Source organism: Nyctereutes procyonoides, unplaced genomic scaffold (genome assembly GCF_905146905.1).
Source record: "Nyctereutes procyonoides isolate TBG_1078 unplaced genomic scaffold, NYPRO_anot_genome, whole genome shotgun sequence".
NCBI classification, from domain to species: domain Eukaryota; kingdom Metazoa; phylum Chordata; class Mammalia; order Carnivora; family Canidae; genus Nyctereutes; species Nyctereutes procyonoides.
In genome coordinates this window covers 10470678-10487066 of record NW_026575035.1, presented here as the reverse complement: position 1 = coordinate 10487066, position 16389 = coordinate 10470678, and the positions used below count along the sequence as shown (strand labels likewise).

Below are 16389 nucleotides of genomic sequence, written 5' to 3'. Positions count from 1 at the left end.
TGAGATCTTTGATTCAGACTTTAATTTTTTTTCAGACTTTAATTTCTTTTTTCTTTTTTTTTAATTTTTTTTTATTTATTTATGATAGTCACAGAGAGAGAGAGAGAGAGAGAGAGAGGCAGAGACATAGGCAGAGGGAGAAGCAGGCTCCATGCACCGGGAGCCCGACGTGGGATTCGATCCTGGGTCTCCAGGATCACGCCCCGGGCCAAAGGCAGGCACTAAACCGCTGCGCCACCCAGGGATCCCCAGACTTTAATTTCTGATTTAAGATGGTTTTCACATCCTGGGGTGCATGATTGAAAACATTTAATTTACTCGGGCAATTTTGTACTGTGATTTCCTTCACTTTATGGTTTATTTTGGTAGGACATCTGGCATTTTCATTAGATAATAGATTTTGTTATTCTTATTTTCTATTTTCTTTTATAACAATTGTGTATAGATTGAGGCTACCTTTATTAATTTCATGTATTTCAAGTATTTATGAGATTTCTAGTTTAATATGATCCTTTCTAGTGGATATAACCAAATATACTTTCTTTTTTACAATTTTATTTTATTATTATTTGGGGGTGAGAGGGAGGTTGTGTGTCTTCCAAATTTTTCTTTTTCCTTTACAGGATATGAAATTCCGCCCCCCGCCTTCTGCTGTCCTCTACCTTTCTCACCCAGTTTCCAAAGGATGTTTCTTCTTGCTCTGTGTCCTTTTCTCCCTGAAGCAGTGCCTTTTAGACTACCACCTCGATTCATGCCCACTTCTGAGTCTCTTCCTGGTACAGTCTTTTCTACTTCAGGTTGACGTTCTTTCCAGCGATGGCTTCAGCTCAGTTCTTGGCTGCCACTTCATATCCTTCTTCTCTTGTCTATACCATTTTTCCAGGGCTCGTACCCAAAGTGCGACATTACGGCTCTGTTGAGATTTGGTATTAACTTTTTCTTTCTTTCTTTTTCATTTTTTTACTTACAGGTGGTTTGAAGATTACATGATTTTTTATCTTCTAGTTTACCGAGAGTGTGGGTGTTGTGTAGTTTTACTTATTCTTCCTGCTGATCTGTGTCGCTTTGTAGGTAGTTCATCACATTAATCCAGGCTGCCTCTTTCTAAGTGGCACTTGGACACAGCAAGGGGAAAGATGCTGTTTTCCGCAGGACTATAGTCACCGTGGTGATGTAGAAAGATCTGAGAGAGAGAAAGCTGGTGTGTTCTTTGTACACTGTGAAAACCATTCAAAGACTGACTTACCTAGAGCATAGAACTTTCAAGGCCACAACAAAATCAAAGAAATGGATGCAAGCATTAGATCTGAAGAGTATAATTGCATTCACATTTGTTTTTATGCTGAGTGCCAAGGAGCATAAAAATGTCTTGCATTAAATGTCTTACATAAAATGTCTGAAATTAACTTTAATGTTACATTAAAACACTTTTTTTTTTACTCTTTATTGTTTCTTTTTATTTTTTATTTTATTTATTTATTTATTTATTTATTTATTTATTTTTATTTTTATTTATTTTTTTTTTCTCAAAACACTTTCAAATTTATCCTTTACCCGGCGACCCTGTAGGTAGTAAAGTTCTATCGCACAACTATTCCCAGATTTTGTCCCACAGGTGAGGGACAAAGACTCAGATTGCCTCACTCACATGATGTCCTGGCTGGAAAGTTGACTTGAGTAGAGCGGGGGGTAAAACATAAACCTCCTGACTGATGATGCCATGCATTTCCAGTACCAGCTGTGCCTCATCATAGAGGTTTGTGCTTGTATGAGCCTCTTTCCAATTTTTTGTTACTGTTCGATCACTTCTGTAACCTAAGTCCACTCCCTGATAATAAATTACTAGGGGAAAATGCTTTTTAGTGTTGTATTTCAAGTTGATCTGTGCTGTTAAAACAATGTAAGTTGCTTGTCTGATAAGTAGGAAGTACTTTCTCCAATAATGATCCACCTTCATCTCTCTTTCCACAGAGGACAGTTATGGGATGGATGGGAAGGTTAATCTGCCCAGCCACACCACAGATGTCAACTGGCAAGGTCTAGAGGATTTATACAGTGTGAATGCAAGTGTCTATGAGTACAGACAAAACTATACACTTAGTCTGGTTGACTGGACTAATTACTTGAAGGATGTAGATAGAGTATTTGCACTGCTGAACAGCCGCCACGAGCAAAATAAAACAAATAAGACTAAAAATGCTCAGAGTGATGGGTTCCTGGCTGGATCTGCTGAGCTCTCTGTGCCAGCAGAGACGGCCTCCGCTGAGTCAGATGAAGACCCGAGTCGTCTGGTTGGGGAAGCGCCTCATTTGACCTTGCCAGCTGACCTTCGAACCCTGCATTTGAACCAACCAACATTCAGTCCAGAGACGAAACTTGAATGGAATAACGACATTCCAGAAGTTAGTCGTTTGAATTCTGAACACTGGAGAAATCATAAAACTGAAAAATGGCTGGAGCACGAAGAGAGAAATCATCTTGAAACCGATTTCAGTGGCAATGGCCTCACAGAGCTGGTGCTCAAGCCCAGGCCCCGGCTGCAGCCCAGTAGCAGGCAGCAGAAAGAACTTCCCCAGCGTGGTGGTCCAGGACAAGATATTTTTGAAGATCAGCTGCACCTTCCTGTGCATTCTGACGTTGATTCTGTTCATCAGACGATCAATACGGCGGCCGTGGAGCAGCCTCCCAACTCCAGCAGCGAGAAAAGGATGTTGAACAAGGTGAAGAACCACAAGACGGGGAGCTTACAGAGTCTGGAAGGCAGTGCCTCCTTTCCACTCTCCTCTGACTAGCTGAAATTGTTACCTTACCCTAAACATAGTATTTTTTTAACTTTTTATTAGTAAACTAATACAGGCAATCACAACAGCCCACACTCCAAGCTACCGTAGGTACACAGGTGCAGAAGTTAGCACGCGCGTGAGCAGTAGGCACACAGGGACTCGGGGTTGTTAATTAACTATTTGTCAAGAATAGAAAGGAAAGTTGATCTGTGTGTGCTTGTTTGGGGGAGACTAAAACAGTATTATCTTTCGAAAGTTATAGGGATATGCCTATACAAATACTATCCAGTCAAGATGGCTAGGATTGTACTAAGTTTCTAAAACTTGACGTCCTCCATGAGTCTTTCGACACACTTTCCACTGCCTGCATAATGTGGTTTTGATTCCTTTTTTAACCACTGGGATTTTCAGTGCCATCATGTCCAATGATTTTGCATTTTGAGATCAGAATGCCATGTCTGTTTGGTTAGTCTTTTTTTTTTCTCTTCCCATAGGCTTTTCATAGTCTCACTGCTTGCTCTCAGTGTGACCACGGAAAGTAGACCCCCAGAATGGCACACAGTATGGATCACATATTGTTCAGCATATGCTTTTGCCAGAAAATATTGCATGCGTTTTCCTCGACTTGCTAAAATTGATTAGCAGAAAGGCATGGCTAACGATGTTGGCAGTAAAAATAAATAAATCAGCATAACAAAGATTGCCTGCTCTCTCTGTGCCTAGCCTCAGTGTTCATGATTTGCTTCAGATTACTAAATTTTATTATTTTATTAGCAGGATAAAAGGACTGAAGACTTTTTTTTTCATCTTTGTTTTCTTCACCTGGCTAATAAGGTCAAGTGCTGAGAAAATATGCTTAGTTTTGAATTTATATAAGAAATATTTTTCAATTAAACAAACTCATGAATGTTTCATATTTTAAACACACCATATGTGTTATATGATTAATTTTAAGGCCTTCACCACGTTCTGGGGTTTTTTTTTTAAAAGGCATAATTCAAGACTGCTTTTGAAATTCTGTATTCTTGAAAATATTCTTGTTATGTATTAGATTTTTAAATACCAGCAAAAGGATTACCTCATGGAGAGTTATCAGTACCCTAGCCAACTTCCCAAGAAGGTTTTTTTTTTAGCTTAACCGTGATTTTATTTTTAGATCATTCAAATGCATAGGTAAATTATGTTTTCTTTAAGTGTTTAAGGTAAACTCTTTTTAAAGAAAGTTTAATGTTATAGGTGAATCTTTGATAACTTTAAGTCTTTATCATAGACTCTGTACATATGTTAAAATTAACTAGCTCTTTATCAGATGTGTGTGTCACCAGCTGAATGACAGAAGAAACATATTTATGGTCATGAATGATGTGCTTTGTAAAAAGGTTTCAAGTTATTAGGAAGCATACTGTGTTTTTTAATCTTGTGTAATATTCTGTGATACTTTTATAGAACAATTCTGGCTTCGGGAAAGTCTAGAAGCAAATATTTCTTGAAATAAAAGGTGTTTAAACTTTACCTGTTTCAGAGAAATGAGCTTACCAAGTTTTTGTGCTATACACCCATTCTTTGCAAGTAAAATTGAGCCCTGATCTCAATTGACATGAAGGAATATTAGCCACATTTGTAAAATCACCCCAAAGTCATTGTGTTACAGAACGCGCTCAGATTAATGATTTCATTGTGGATTTGCCTCCTTGCTTCAGGTAGGATGTGGCAAAGGCAGCACAAGAGTGGCTTCCCCGCTATGTCACCTGGGCAGTTGCACAGAGCCAGTGCTTGGTTTAATCCTCTACTGTCGCCATCCTGACATCTTTAATGACTTTTGAACAAGAAATCCCACCTTTCCTCATTTTCACCAGCCCAACAAATTATATAGCTGACTCTGGGCAGCACAAATAAGAGTTTTTCAAAAGGAAGAGGACAGGTCCACTGAAGGAAGTTTCAGTTCACTGGGGACAGAACCGTAGACTTTGCTTGAGCAAAGACCTAACCATCCTCCAGTCAGTTTCTCCTGACTGACAAATGCCATATACTTCCCTTGGCTCCAGATTTCCTGAAGAGCTTTCTCTTCTTCAAGTAGAGGGGCTGACAATCTCTGAAATGTCCAGAGCCCAAAAGGATAATAGTAAAGGGGGAAGAAACAAAAGCAAAGGACTTTTTGAGATCTGCTAACCCGGCCCTGGGATAATTTAGGAAACCATCCATGAGTTTGCAAGGGCCACCGTAACAAAATTCCACAGGCTGAGTGGCTTCAACAACAGACATTTACCTTCTCCCTGTTCTGGAGGCTGGAAGTCCAAGACCAAGAGGCTTTGATTTCTTCTGAGGCCGCTCTTCTTGGCTTTCGGGTGGCCACCTTCTCTGCGCATTTTCATCCCTGGCATGTCTTCATAAGAAGACGGTCATATCAAATTAGGGCCCACTTTATGACATCATTTAACTTTAATTACCTCTTTAAAGGCCCTCTCTCCAAATACAGTCACACTAGGGTTTAGGGCTTCAATATCTGACTTTTGAGGGGACATAATTCAGGCTGTAACACCACAGTTTAATCGAGAGAAGAGTTTGAGATACTGCTGTTGACCAAAGGCACATCTTTTTGCCTCCCTTCTTGTTCCTCTCCTACAAAATGGGAGTAGGTCAAATGTTGCTATCCTGGAGAAAATCCTATTTTAAGTACAATTCAGTAACTACTTATAGAGTACCTACTATGTGCAAAGGGCACGAACAAGACTTTCAGTTGCTGAAGAGTGCTTAGAAACTGGCTAGCCAATGGACTGTGTTCGATCTCTGAGGAGATGATGCCCAGAGAGCTCAGCTGATTGCCCAACTGCCCACTTCCCACAAACTTACCAGAGGCAGGGCCAGCCCCTCTCCATTTTCTCCACTTACACACACACACACACACCTACACACACAGACCAGGTCAGGGAAGGGAGAGGCCATAGTGAAACCCCATGTGGTAAAGAGTAGTGGAAAGAACAATGGACACAAATTCTAAATTTTACTATCTGTATAAAGTGGGGAAAGTCACAAAACCTCTTCTTGACTGTAAAATTAGAGGTGTAAATCAAGGGGGACAAATACAACACATAAGTGCTTTCTTTTTCTAAAATGTGCCTAGGGGAGACATGGCTAATGCATGAGGACACTCCATGAAGCCAGAGCACCTGCACCCTTAGATTCCTTCTCAGTACACCCAGCTACACTGTTGAGTTGGTTTTGGAGTGTGAGACATAAACCTACTTGCCATGGGCACATGGGTAGCTCAGATGGTTGAGTGTCTGCCTTCAGCTCAGGTCATGATCCCGGGGGCCCTGAGATTGAGTCCCGCATTGGGCTCCCCACTCATCAGGGGATCCTGCTTCTCCCTGTCTCTGCCTCTCCCTCAGCTCATGCGCTCTCTCTCAAATAAATAAAAGTCTTAAAATAAAAAAAAAAAAACCCTACTTGCCATATCCAAACTAAATAATATCTGAGGCTCCTCCCAACCTTCTTTAAAAAAATAAAATAACCCTATCTGCAGGGTTTTTGGTTAAGAGAGAAAGAATGAATACGTAACACTCTCATCCCATGGCAAATGTACCTAAACATGTTGCCCTTCTAAAAAAAGATTTTTAGGGACACCTGGGTGGCTCACTTGTTGAGTGTCTGCCTTTGGTCCAGGGCGTGATCCCGGAGTTTAGGGATCGAGTCCCACTTCAGGCTCCCTGTGGGGAGCCTGCTTCTCCCTCTGCCTGTGTCTCCGCCTCTTTCTGTGTCTCTCATGAATAAATAAATCTTTAAAAAAATAAAACAATAAAAAAATATTTTTAAATGCCTATTGTTCAGAACTTGCTTTAGAGCTAAGATGATCTCCATTATAAGAAGGTCCTCAATTCATCAAGTTAACCCAATTCTGCTTGATATTTTCAAATCTATTCCCTTGGTATTTCCAAAATTTATTTGGAAAATATTTTCAAAATTCATTTTAATAGAAAACAAAAGATCTTAGAGCAACTAATAACCTCAGCGTGGTCCACCTCCCTGTTCATTTAAGCCCTCATGACCTCTTCTAGAAGTTGCTGGGAAAGCTGTAATAGCACCCGAAGCCTCTCCCCTTCCAGCTCCAACTCTACTAGAGCCCACACTTGCTGTCTTTCATCACACAGCTCACCTCAGCCTCCCGCTCAGATATCTTCGGTGATTTTTAACACCACGCTGCTCACCAGAAGCTCCAGCCTTCCATTCATCCATCTGGTCCTCTCCATCTCCTGTCCCCACCAGCTCCTGCTGGATTAGCGCCACCCTCCCAGGTCTGAAGTCCCCACCTCCAACAGTAAAGGGCTCATCTGCCCTTCAATTCCCATATTTTGTTTTCCCTTTTGCCTTATCAAACTTCACCTTCTCTTGCCACATATACTTCCCTCAACTCCCACCCCCTGGACACAGTATCTCTACCATTTTTATTTTACTTTCCCGCAAGTAAGAAAACACTGATGTTATACCTGGTCTGAGGCCAGTGGAGTGAAAATGACCGGCCGCGTTCATCACCTTGCCATTTGCCCCCATTTCTGACCAAGAAACCTACCTAATGCAACTATTGTTCATACACTCACCTTCCTCTGAGTTGTGTCGTTGATGCTGAGGACTTTGCCAGCACAGTACCTGGGGCCTCATAGCGAGCTCACTACTGTATAAAGTAAGCAGAGACAGTGACTTTCAAAAAAGCAGATATTTCCTGTTGACATGAGGGAGCCCCTGCTCCCAGATATCAGGGAAAGTACTGCGGAGTGTTTGTGGACAAAGGGAGCTATGGATGGTGAGGTCTTTTCTGCTAGCAAATACAAGCGGTGGGCAAAGTAATCTACCCTCTGTTCTGAATTCCTGGCCCTACACAGGTGTGCCTCCCCACACTCAGAATTCAGAACCTGTGTCTTCAACCCCCAGTCCTCTTCCCCGTTCCCCTATCTCCCTCCAGTCCCAACGGCACAGGTGACCCAGAGCCAGAGTGGGACCGATCCGACTATTAATGGGTTTCAATGGAAGAGGAGGTGTCGTTGCCACCCTAATATGAATCTGGCCACATAAAAGCCCCATGCAGCTCAAGCCCAGGAAAGAAAAGGGATGAGAGATCAGTAAAGCATGTGATTTCCACGGTGACCATTAGGTGTCACTCTATTGCAACTAATGACATCCCTACCTCCAGCCAGGAACCACCCCTGGCAAAGCGGCCACTTCATTGATTTCGGAAGTAGCAGCACTACCATTTCGACAAGAACACATCTAGAGCAACTTGATCCATGCAGGCTTGCTCTCTCTTTGGTACCTCGGATCTTAGCCATTCCAGAAGACCAAGGGAGGGTTTTAGCTTTCTACTGATGTATATTGGTATTATGAGTTGGAACTGCATCAAACTTTGACGTTTAAATACAAAAGTGAGCACCAAATATCGATCTCCTGGTTTTCCAATGACTTTGTGCAATTAAAGAGGATTCTCGGCGCTCCCCACCCCCAGAACTGGATGCTTTTTAACAGCTCTTAAAAACAGCCCTTTGCTGCGATTGTACCAAGTCTGGGGCTAATGCAAGGAAGATGAGCAGTCACATTCATAACCTTTCCTCTCTCCTCGTTTCTTAAAAAGCAATTCTCTTGTGCGTCTATTTCAAAAAGCCCAATATCCAGAATGATTCTCCTCTCCCTCAAACGTGTAGGGTATCCAAGAGATTCAAGAGAAATCTCTAAGTTGTCTAAATTACACACACAGATGAGGAGAAGGTAGACTGGGGAAGAGGGTACTATTTGCCCTTTGTATAAATGGCTCCCACAACGAATGCACGAAGCCATGGAGGAAACTAAGCATTTATCCAGCACAGATGTGTGCACACACCACCCGCCCTCCCCTGCCCCAGTAACTACTCCTGTATCTTGGGCCACTGTGACCCTTTAGTTTAGCTGTGCAGGAGGGGTGGCTGAGTGAGAAATGGAAATCAATTGCCCTGCTTTACACCTATGGAGTGCTCAAGGCAAGGTTCTAAAAATAACCACTTTGTGCTCTAGTCCATGAGTCATGCTGTTATTTCCGTAGCTCTCTGCCTCCCTCCGCCTCTCACCCAAAAGTTTTGGATGCCTTAGAAAACTCTGCTATCCATCAGAAGAGATCTCAGAGACAAACTAGTTTCAATCGAACACACTTTATTCTTTTTTTTTCTTAATTTTCAATGATCAAGTATTCAAGATGTTGTAAACCAAGGTTTATTAGTACATTGGCGATAGATTTCATCAAACACAAGGAAATTATACATCTTTTAAATTACCCTAAGAGTTTTCCAAATAAATATTCATTGTAAAAATCACAAAATCAAACTCCTTTATGCAACAACTCAAAACGGCCTTTCATTACCGACACACTTTCACACAAACACACACACACCGAACACACACTCCACCAGGATCCTAATGCCAGTTTGACACAGTATTACATCTCCTTTAACTAAAGAGTTAGAGGCTGACCTGCCTATTTCGTGCTTCTAAATTAACATTTGGGGTTTGGGGCAGAGGTATGTATTTCAAGAAAAATGCCCACTATAAAGTCTTATCAATTATTCTTCTTTTTCATTTCTAGATACAAAATTTAAACACCTTTTGTTCATCCCTTTGGTTTAATACGTCCCTGCAATTACTTTAGTTTTGGATATTTTCTCCTCTGATTTTAATATGTAATAGAATACCAGAAAAAGACAACACCTCCCAAACCCCAATTATTAAAAACACCTTATAAGGGTGTCAGGTTTTTGGAGAAGAAATAAGAAAAGATTATGTGAAATATCCCCTCCCCCCTTGAAATTATTTTTAGCATCTGATTATTCTTGCTAAAAGAAATATCAAAAACGCTGAGCTTTCCATAGAAAAGGTATGCCCCCTTAGGGTCTTCATCTTTGCAGCGGAAAGTTCATGGATTAACTGGTCACAAGAGTAATGAGTGCTTGTTTTCTGGGAAGTTCTCTAGATCTCCAAAAGCAAAGCACATGCAGTCCTTTATCAGTGAAACACTGTAAATTCAGTGGCGCATTTTTGTGGTGACATGCATCATCAAATACTTTTAGCACCGAGGCATTTTTTTGTTTTATGTTGCACAAGCAAATACCCAAGGAGGGTTTTCATCATATTTGACCCTTCTTAGGGCTGAGTAAAAATGAAGTGTTTAAAATAACCTGTTCAAACATACACAGATCTGATTCCAACGTAGCAAGAAGTCTGCAACAGACACAGCCAGCAGCATCCGGGAAGATGAGGAAAAGAGAGAAAACAAAAAAGATAAAGTGCACAGGCTACAACCTTCGCCTGCCAGCCATGGCATGCTCTTCCATATCAGGAAAGAGGAACTACAAATAACGTGTAGAGGCTACCTAGTGGTCTGTAGAACAGAATTAGCAAACCTGTAGTCTAGCCAATTCTGGGATCATACAGTGTTTTGGTATCTATCTGCTACTAGATACTCTAGAATACTCCATATGCACCTATTTAGCGATGGTTATACTCATGTTTCTGTGCCATTTAAGATGTTTGAAGTCCACACACATTAAAAGTATAATTGGTTACCCCCTGGACTTGGGCTTTCCTACTGCTCCTGGGCACACTGGAGAATTTCCACAAATGCTTCAGGTCCATTCAAATACTACACAGCTGCTCTTTGGTTGATGCAAAACAGTCCCCAAAAAGAAACTTTCTGGCTCCCAAGTCCACCAAAGAATGCAAACAGGAATTGCAGACTGAGGAAGAATTTTCCTGGTAGTTGGTGAAAATGCAAGACTGTCACTACTTCCTCCTCCTCTGATGGCTGCACTTCCAAGCGCAGGCTCCCAGTTTGTGACCGCAGCTACTGACGGTAACAATCCAGCCAGTTGTTTGGTGTGGAGCATGTAACATTTTGTATGTGTTCATTTAACATGTAACACTTTGTATATGTTCATTTCAAACTTTTATTAGGAAACTTTAAACCCATAGTCACTAAAAATTAATGGAAATGTTAACATTCTGAAAGAGGCAGAAAAGAAAAAGAAAGAACACACTTAAAATCCCCAAAGCTCAGATTCAATAAATCTGAACCACATTTCCTCATGATTCATTTCAGAAATTCTGAGACTCAATGCTAACATCAAAATTGATTTGTTCTATATTAAATATAAACTATAAATAAATACTTGAGGTATGTTATGATAATTTTGAATATAACACTTAGCTAAATAAATGTAAATTTACCTTGAAAATCTAAACATTAAATTTTGATGCTTCCTACGGATTTTTTTCTATTGTACACAAAGGAATAATAACTTCTCTACTCTTCAGGAACAGTAACACATCAACAAATGAAATGCTATACCTTACTAAATTATAATCACACTTGTCTTTGTTAACCTAAACCATTATAGGGATTTATATAGAGTAAGAAACGAGTGATGGAGATAGAAACCTGAACCCTGATTTGGCCACTCTGCATAATCCTAAACAAATCTCTTTACCTCTGTGAGCCTCAGTTTTCATGATCTCTTAAAAAAAAAAAACAATAAAAATAGTTATCTTGCAGGTTATTAACAGTATTAAAATAAATGATGTATATTAAGTACTTGACAAAATTCTGAATCAACACTCCACAAGAGCTAATTTATTTCTTCTCTGCTCCTCTTTATTCCCCCCCCCACCTCAGTTCTGAATGACTTCTGAATGTTTTCAAGAATTAAATATCCCTGCAAAGGATAAGGATCTCATACTAATGAAGATAACAAAAAATGTGCTCCAACCACCCACCTCTCCCTGGGGAGTTTCTAAATTAATAGGCTAGACTCGTGGATATTATATTTGCATATTAAAGCAAAATAATACATTAATCTACAGAGTTGATAAAAAAAAAAACAAGGTGACCTTTTCCCAAAACAATTAGAAGCCTAAGTTCATAGAAAGTGGGAATTAAACTTATAATAGGGGCTGTGACAATAAAGTAACAAACACAGAAGAACCTCATATCTACAGTTAAATGGTGCCATTTGTCAAATAGTTACTTTAGTTGACTATGTAATATTCCAAGGATGCTAAGAGGACCCGAAGCATTTTGGGGACAATTCTTAATTGGTACATATTCTAAAACCTCAGTCTTCTGTGATTTTAACTACTTATTCTACATTAACCAACAACACATTAATGATACACCTGCTATTTATAAGTATCACATACTTGAGGAAGTACAATATTAATATTGTGGTGTACAATTCAGGCCAATTTCTTGGAATTCTGGCCAGTCAACCTAAAGAATCTCATAGAGCAGCAGAGGGTAATTGGTTAAAATAGTGCCTGATAGAGAACTGGTCAATGGTTGCTGAACTGGATGGATGAGTGCTCAAGGTAGACAAAGGGGACTGTCTAATTATACCCAAAGAATCAGTCACTTCCTACCCTGGAATTCTGAGAGCAGCTCCTTTTCAAAATATACTACCAAGAAGAGAGAGATTCTAAGAGTGTTGGAACATACAATCTTAGCTTTAAAAAAAAAAAAAAGTGCTAATCCCATCCAAATTCTTTTAATGCAGTTCCTTAGCAATGAGGAAAGAATTAAGAAAATATCACCTCTCCCCAACCTGTATACCTTTAGCTCCAATACAAAAGGAAACTTTCTAAAGGGTCTAAAGGATCAAAGATCTCCCATAGAGAGTAAAAGGGAACCCTAAGGCACCAGAGTAGACACTAAGTTAATCAGCAATATTCTCTGAAGACCTTCAAAATATACCACATGGAGCCAGGCGGAACAGACACCCGGATAATTAAAGGCAACAGCTTACTTATGACTCAGACAAATGAGAATGGTCAAAGGGAAGCCCTTGTCACCTGAGACCACTGGCTCCACCCTTTACAGACATCATTCAGTCTAACAGTGCTAACCCTCTCCACAAACCGCATGCACCCAAAAGGGCCATCTGACAATACCGTTCTTCAGTAGAGAGGAAGGCGACCTGGTACCCACGAGCGATCATACAGCTCCACCAGTACCTCCAAGGAGGAAGGGCAAAGAGCCTGAATCATGGGACAGTTCTGTCAATCCCTTCCCCACATTGAAGACTGGAAGTCAGCCAAGGAAATCATTTCCCAGATTAGCCCCTACACAAGCATAGGTTCCTTGGCAGAAACCATTCACAATTATATTGGCATTTGGACCCTAAGGTCCCTCTTAAGTCTGGGTTGCCAAGATTCTTCTTCTGAGCAGCCAGATCCCATGAGTTAACCTGCTATCAGGCCACAGAGCTGTCAGGAAGCATCTACCTTAAGAACCACGTAGAGGGACACCTGGGTGGCTCAGCGGTTGAGCATCTGCCTTCGGCCCAGAGCGTGATCCTGGGGCCCAGGATCGAGTCCCACATCGGGCTCCCTGCATGGAGCCTGCTTCTCCCTCTGCCTGTGTCTCTGCCTCTCTCTCTCTCTCTCTCTGTCTCATGAATAAATAACTAAAATCTAAAAAAAAAAAAAAAAAAGAATGAAAGAGCCATGTAGAAAGCACTCTGTGTGGTACCTAAGTCAACGTGATGTGCTGGGAGGAACTGACAAGGATTATGGATCATGAACCAAAAGTGCCTTTAGGAACAGAAAAATCCTCTTTCAGAATCGCTGTGGGAAGGCTAACAGATGTGAAATCATTCTAACTCCGATAAAGTAGAATTCAGTACAAGACAAGTTGATTTTAAATAATTTTCAATCATGACTTAGGATCATACTCTCATAGCTCACAGACCTCCCTCCTCCTGTATGCAAAGTGATTTCATATCACAGGTATAGCTTTCCTGATTTAATTACTCAACTTTGGGGGGCAGCCACAGCAATTTTCTGTACGTAAAAAAGAAAACAATACAGATCTGCTAGGGTTTCCAGGCATATAACTTAAAATGATCAGATGGGACTCAATCTTACCTCTGTGGAATTTCTTTTTCCAGCTATTGAGTGTCAAGTTTACAACTCTCAACTACCCTTGTGTGGGCCCATAGAGCTAAAAGAATTTCTGCAGCATTTTTTCTTTGGATGAGAAAGCCATCAAGTTTCTCTCCTTATGAGGCATCTCAAATTAAGTTCTAGTCATATTATTTAACACACTGGTTTTAAAGCCCCTGGCAAAAGAATACTGGAGTTTATCTTCAAACTATCAGATTTACAAGTCAGCAGACTCCTTACCTTATGATGGGGCTGACAGACTAAAAGAGAATGTGTCTTATGAAATAAAGTAGCTGTTCCTTTTATCACACTATCCATGATTCCTTTGAAGCATTTAAAAAATTCTACCTGATTTATGACTCTGCTATGGCTTAAAATGCTATTAACAGTACTTCAGGGAAAGTTTCTTGTCCTCTTTTCAAAACGTATCTGCTTTAGTCTCTTGAAAGAAAAAGTAACATGCTGCACTTACATTTTTCCCAATCAAAATTGCATAGTTGAGGCAAATTCATTTGTGCTTTGTAGCAGAACTCACAGTAGGTGTTCATATCTAAAAACTTGGATTTGTAAATGCAAAGTCATGGTCAAGCTCACCTCTGTTTAGAGTGTATGCTAATGACATGTACCACCATTACACTTCCTGTGATTTTGTTAACCAGGCACCTCTCAGCCTTATACCACACTGGAGCATGAGCATTAAATTAACATAGCGGAAATGGTAACAAATATATCTCAACTCCTCTTTCTTGGAGAGAAGTGGGGGAGAGGGGGTGAAGGCTCCCAGTCTTGTTGAGGTATCCAGCCCTCAATTGATGGTGGCTGTGTATACTGAGTTTTGTTGGTTTGAGGATTTTGTCTTTAGAGGTTAAAAAAAGAAAGAAAGAAAGAAAAGAAGGCACGGGTGTTTCTTAAGTTGCCATATTCAACTCAACCAACAAAACTAAAGTCTTCCATTTTCAAGCTTCAAGAGGGAGGCTACATGGCAGTAGGGCTTTCTTCCAGCCCCGGGTCTGGGGAGGAGCTTATTGCTTCGGGGAAGGGCCCCGGATAGGTCTGTGCTGTGTATTGGATCCCTTTCTGCAGACCAGTCTCTTCATGGAAATCCCCCTGGCTGCTGAAAGCTGGACAAGATCTAGTCCGGGCATACTTATCGGCGTTGTCAGTGTGGCCCACCATCTCGCTCACAGTGCTCAGAGGGAATTCTCTCCACCTCTGCCTCTGCAGCGCGTCCTCCTTGTATTTAATGGAGTACCAGGCCAGAAAAATAAAAATAAAGCCAACAAATTTGAGGCCAGCTGCCAAACCAAAATAGACAAAACGAAATGATGTCACGTTGTACTCCCAGCAAGAGCCTTGCACTCCACATTCCTGTTGCCAGAGCATGCAGGTGGTGTCAATAACCGCTCCAAAGTAAATTGGAGTAGGAATGTATGCTAGAGTTGCAGAGAAAAAGGAAAAGAAAAATATTTAGCTTCTCTTAAAAAACAGATTTGTAAATTAGCAAGGTGCTTATTGGCTCTAAAACCAGTTGAGGGCAGTGGTTTTCTTGTGTTACTTGACTGTTTTAAATATGTCACATCTTATCATAATATATTTATTATAAAAATGCTAAATTATAAATACTTTAAATCTTCTAATTTGCAACCCAGTCAGAATACATTATTGATTTTTAAGATTATAAAAATGTCTATTGCTAAAAACTCAATTAGGCAATCCTTTTAAACTTAAAAAATCAGATTTTGTCATGGAATACTCAAGAGGCTCTACTAACACCCTTCATGAACCACTAAAATTCAGTACACTTAGATCCGATGGGTTGGGTTCTAGTCCTTGAGTGCAGGAAGAATATGGGGAAAAAACTGCCCCCCTATAAGTCAGAAACCACATCAAATGGCAAACTGCATAAAGACATTCGGCACATAGAAATAATTAAGGCATAAAATTCATCTTTGAAGCTTGTGAAACATCTGTGATAAGTAGTAGCTTCATTGTTTGGGCTATGAGATAGACATTTCTTTACTCCCATAAGAAAGAAAGTCTACCCAAGTAGACTTCCTTCACCGTATGTTACTCCCTTTACTGAAATGTTTCCCCATCCCCAAATTGTTCACCTTGCAATTATCTACCCCTCCTTTAAATTCCTCACTCACTCAGGTGCCACTAATATTCCAACTGCATTTTGCAAATCTCCATTGTATCAACTATCACATAGCTTTGGAAGTGTTTACAGGTTTGTCACCCATAGTTCCTTGATGGCAGAGACCATGCCTTTTATTCCTTTATCCCAAGGACCCATCAGGACAGCCTGTGGATCCTCAATAAGAGTTTATAAAAGGAAGTGATGGGAAGGAATGAGGGAGAAAAGGAGAAAGAAAAGAGAGAAGAGAGGAAGAAAGGGAAGATAGTGGGCTAAGAGCCCAGGTGATGTATTTTTAAATATGTTGTATTCATTTAAATGAGGTATGTTCGCTACAATTAAAATTTAACATTACTAAAAAACTCTATTTGCTTTGGAATTTTAGGAAATGGAAATTGGCTTGTGGGCCCAACTATAGTTTTTCATAATCAACAGAACTTAAGTCAACTTTGAATTAATTAACAGATGCCTGAAATGTACTCCTTCCACTTATTCCTAACACTGCAACATCCCTCTGTTGAC

At 40.4% G+C, this 16389-nt stretch overlaps 2 protein-coding genes across 13 annotated transcripts in view; one reads left to right on the top strand and one right to left on the bottom strand.

Annotated features, from left to right (window-relative positions):
- The window catches only part of SULF1 (sulfatase 1), a 186878-nt gene extending 172253 nt beyond the window's left edge, over window positions 1–14625 (top strand). For 9 of the 10 annotated variants that reach the window (XM_055318162.1, XM_055318166.1, XM_055318167.1 and 6 more), the window contains one exon: window positions 1972–2135. In XM_055318162.1, the coding sequence (XP_055174137.1) occupies window positions 1972–2002 (31 nt within the window). In that variant the 3' untranslated portion in view covers window positions 2003–2135. Of the gene's footprint in view, window positions 1–1971 lie in introns of all 10 variants that reach the window. The other variant, XM_055318170.1, reaches the window with a different exon arrangement.
- SLCO5A1 (solute carrier organic anion transporter family member 5A1) overlaps window positions 10718–16389 on the bottom strand; it is a 139107-nt gene continuing 133435 nt past the window's right edge. For all 3 annotated transcript variants that reach the window (XM_055318171.1, XM_055318174.1, XM_055318172.1), the window contains one exon: window positions 10718–15163. In XM_055318171.1, the coding sequence (XP_055174146.1) occupies window positions 14706–15163 (458 nt within the window). In that variant the 3' untranslated portion in view covers window positions 10718–14705. The remainder of the gene's footprint in view (window positions 15164–16389) is intronic.